This window comes from Propithecus coquereli, unplaced genomic scaffold (genome assembly GCF_000956105.1).
Source record: "Propithecus coquereli isolate 6110/MARCELLA unplaced genomic scaffold, Pcoq_1.0 Scaffold49, whole genome shotgun sequence".
In the NCBI taxonomy this organism is placed as follows: Eukaryota; Metazoa; Chordata; class Mammalia; order Primates; family Indriidae; genus Propithecus; species Propithecus coquereli.
The window spans coordinates 1,275,841-1,278,674 of NW_012150729.1; the positions used below are offsets into that span (position 1 = coordinate 1,275,841).

Below are 2,834 nucleotides of genomic sequence, written 5' to 3' on the forward strand. Positions count from 1 at the left end.
AAAAAAACAAAACAAAACAAAAAGAACCAACTGCCGATACACACAAACTAATGGATAAATCTCAAAAACATTATGTTGAACAAAAGAAGTGAGATCCAAAGGGTATTATATTATTCCATTTATATGAAATCCAAGAATAGGCAAAAACCAATCTAAATGTCAGAAATCAGAAAATGGTTGCTTTTGAGGAAGTAGAACTTACAGTAATGGGGCATGAGGGAACTTCCTGAGGTGATGGAAATGTTCTCAATCACGTTTTGGGTGTTGATTATATTGGTGTATTCAGTTATCAAAACTCACCAAACTGAACATTTCTGAAGTGTGCATCTGAGTACATATCAATTATAACTTAAAAGGGGAGCGGGGCGGTGCAGAGAGAGACAGACAATGTCCTTTATTGATCTGCCCCTCTTTTCCTCCTTTCTTCCTGCCTGGAATGAAGAAGTAACACTTAGCACCTCTAGAACCTTCCTAGACCATGGAGATAAAATCCGAATGCCAATGATGAAACAGAGAGCAGAAAAGGCCTGGATCTCTGATGTTTGTGGAGTGGCCAGACCAGCCCTGCATTGCCTCTCTGGACTTCTTTCTGTGAAAGAAAATTCCCCCCTTTTTCAGGCCACTTTCTGATATTTGCCACTAAACACAATTCCTGAGAGTTACAATCAGTGAAAAATTCCTTCCAATGGTTAAATTATTTTTGGCTATGTTAGATTATAGTTGGAAACTACACTGAAATATTTTTAAATGATATAATAAAAGCTGTTTGCCTTTTGTATAGATTGATGCTTTTGGTGTATAATAGTATTAAAAGTTACTACACATTGGGAAAATCATTTCATAACTACTAGATGCACAGTAGTAAAAAGCTTGGTTTTGGACCACACCATCTTAGAACAGGTCATTGATGAGTCATGTGGCCTCAGGCAACTTACTAACCTTTTAGAGTCTCTGTTACTTCCTCTGAGTACAGGGCTGATGAAACCTGCTTTAACCTGCTGTTTCTATGAAGACTGAATGAGGTCATGTATGTAAAACCTTTAGCACAGAGTCTGGCACAGAACAAATTGTAGCTCTTTTTCAATAGAAGGATGTTAAATAATTTGATTTGGAACATGTCATTGACTATACAGGTAAGCCATCACCAAGCAATTTTCCCTTGACCATCACCTGCATAATACACGGTTTTAATAGCTTATTATAGCATATTATAATGGAGCCATTGACTCATTTACTACTGAGTCTGATAGCAGTAAAGCCTGCAAAGGCCTTTTTCAGGCAATAAGAGAAACCCACATTTCCCAAAGTATGATAGACGAAGCTGCAAAAATTATTATTTTGGCAGAAGTCACTGCATTGGAGAAAGACTCTGAGAAAGTACAGGTTATTGTCAAATAGCCTCAGAAAATGGTGGTTAATGAGGATAAATAGTCTCTGAGGGGCTGGGGTGGGCACAGTCCAGTGCAACCCACAATGAAATACTTGATCCCCCTGTCCGTATAACACAAATCCTAGTCTGCCACATCCTGACCTGCACAGGAAGGCAGATGCTGCCAGGACTGAAGGCTAGAATCACCTAGTTATGGTGACCCCACCTTGGCTCCAAACAACCTAGGCCACTGAGAGAACTGCTGAGATCCAACCAGATAAGACAGAAATGCCAAGGAATTAGCAAGCTCCTGACAAGTGCGGCTCAGAGCAGGGATATCTCTACAGAAAATCAGTGCACAAAGATGCCAGAGAATCACTTACTTACCTGCAAGGGTTTGCGATTTCTTCTGCTGTTGTTTTCATAAAAGGGGATACAGGTTTTTCCACAAAGGAGCCGAAGCCCAATCTAAAGTTGCTAGTTAATTTAGACATCTCCTTGGAAAGCAGGGAGCCCAGCTCTTTGATTGTGTGGAGGTCGTCGTCCATGGAGGCGGAGAGGTCCATGAGGTAATACAAATCCACCGGGTAGTCCTCGGTCTGGCGGACGTGCACTTGCAGCGTCTGTTCACCACCTGCCAAGCCCCAGCAGGAAAGCAAATCCAGAAAAACTCACTGAGATGTATTCACCATTAGCCAATCACTGGGTCAGCTGGTGATTTCATTTCAATAAGAACTTGCTGAAGATACATATTATTTCATGAGCTATGTGGTAGTGTTTATAAATGAACAAGCCCATGAATATCTGCCAGCCAAGAGCTTAGAACTACTGGAGGAGGTATAAGTTAGGATATTTTATATCTCCTTGGGAGAACTAGCGTCCATTTAGATGGAAGATAAGCTGAATTTTTTGTGTTTGGTTTTAGAAAATGAGAACCAACTAAAGGGGGAGTTTAAATCTACATTACAACCCTTGAGGAAATGTGAGGTAAGCCTTAACAACATGGGAGTAATTCAATGGTTACTATTAGAAAAGGCTTCTTTAGTAACACATTTGGAGCACATGTGACCAAGGTGAATAAAGAAAAATGTTAGCCTGCAATTTTCTATTTCCTTAAGAATGGGAAATCTGAGTCATAACAATCAATGACATGTAATAGGGTACAAGACACATTAGTGGAAGATCAGTATTACCTTCTATGACATCAGATTATTTACATGAGACAAACCATAACATACCTGGTCTCAACTTAAGAATCAAGCTTTGAGGCTCAATCTGAACAATGTCAGAACTATTTTTCTGTCTGCCGATACTGAGAGGCTTATTTTTAAGTATTTCCACTTGGGAGACAGGGTTCTCTATGAAGTTTAATAGACATCCTTTGGCTAAAAGATTTTCTGGGGTATCACACCTTTCACCAGCTCCAGATGGATGGGTAAAATTCTAAAAGAGGAAGAAAAAAAAA

At 39.7% G+C, this 2,834-nt stretch overlaps 1 protein-coding gene across 1 annotated transcript in view; it reads right to left on the bottom strand.

Annotated features, from left to right (window-relative positions):
• Window positions 1-1,950, bottom strand: part of ITGB6 (integrin, beta 6) — a 76,670-nt gene extending 74,720 nt beyond the window's left edge. Inside the window, exon 1 of the mRNA XM_012655831.1 lies at window positions 1,757-1,950. Coding sequence (XP_012511285.1) covers window positions 1,757-1,935 — 179 coding nt within the window. The 5' untranslated portion in view covers window positions 1,936-1,950. The remainder of the gene's footprint in view (window positions 1-1,756) is intronic.
• Between the last annotated feature and the right edge of the window lie 884 nt (window positions 1,951-2,834).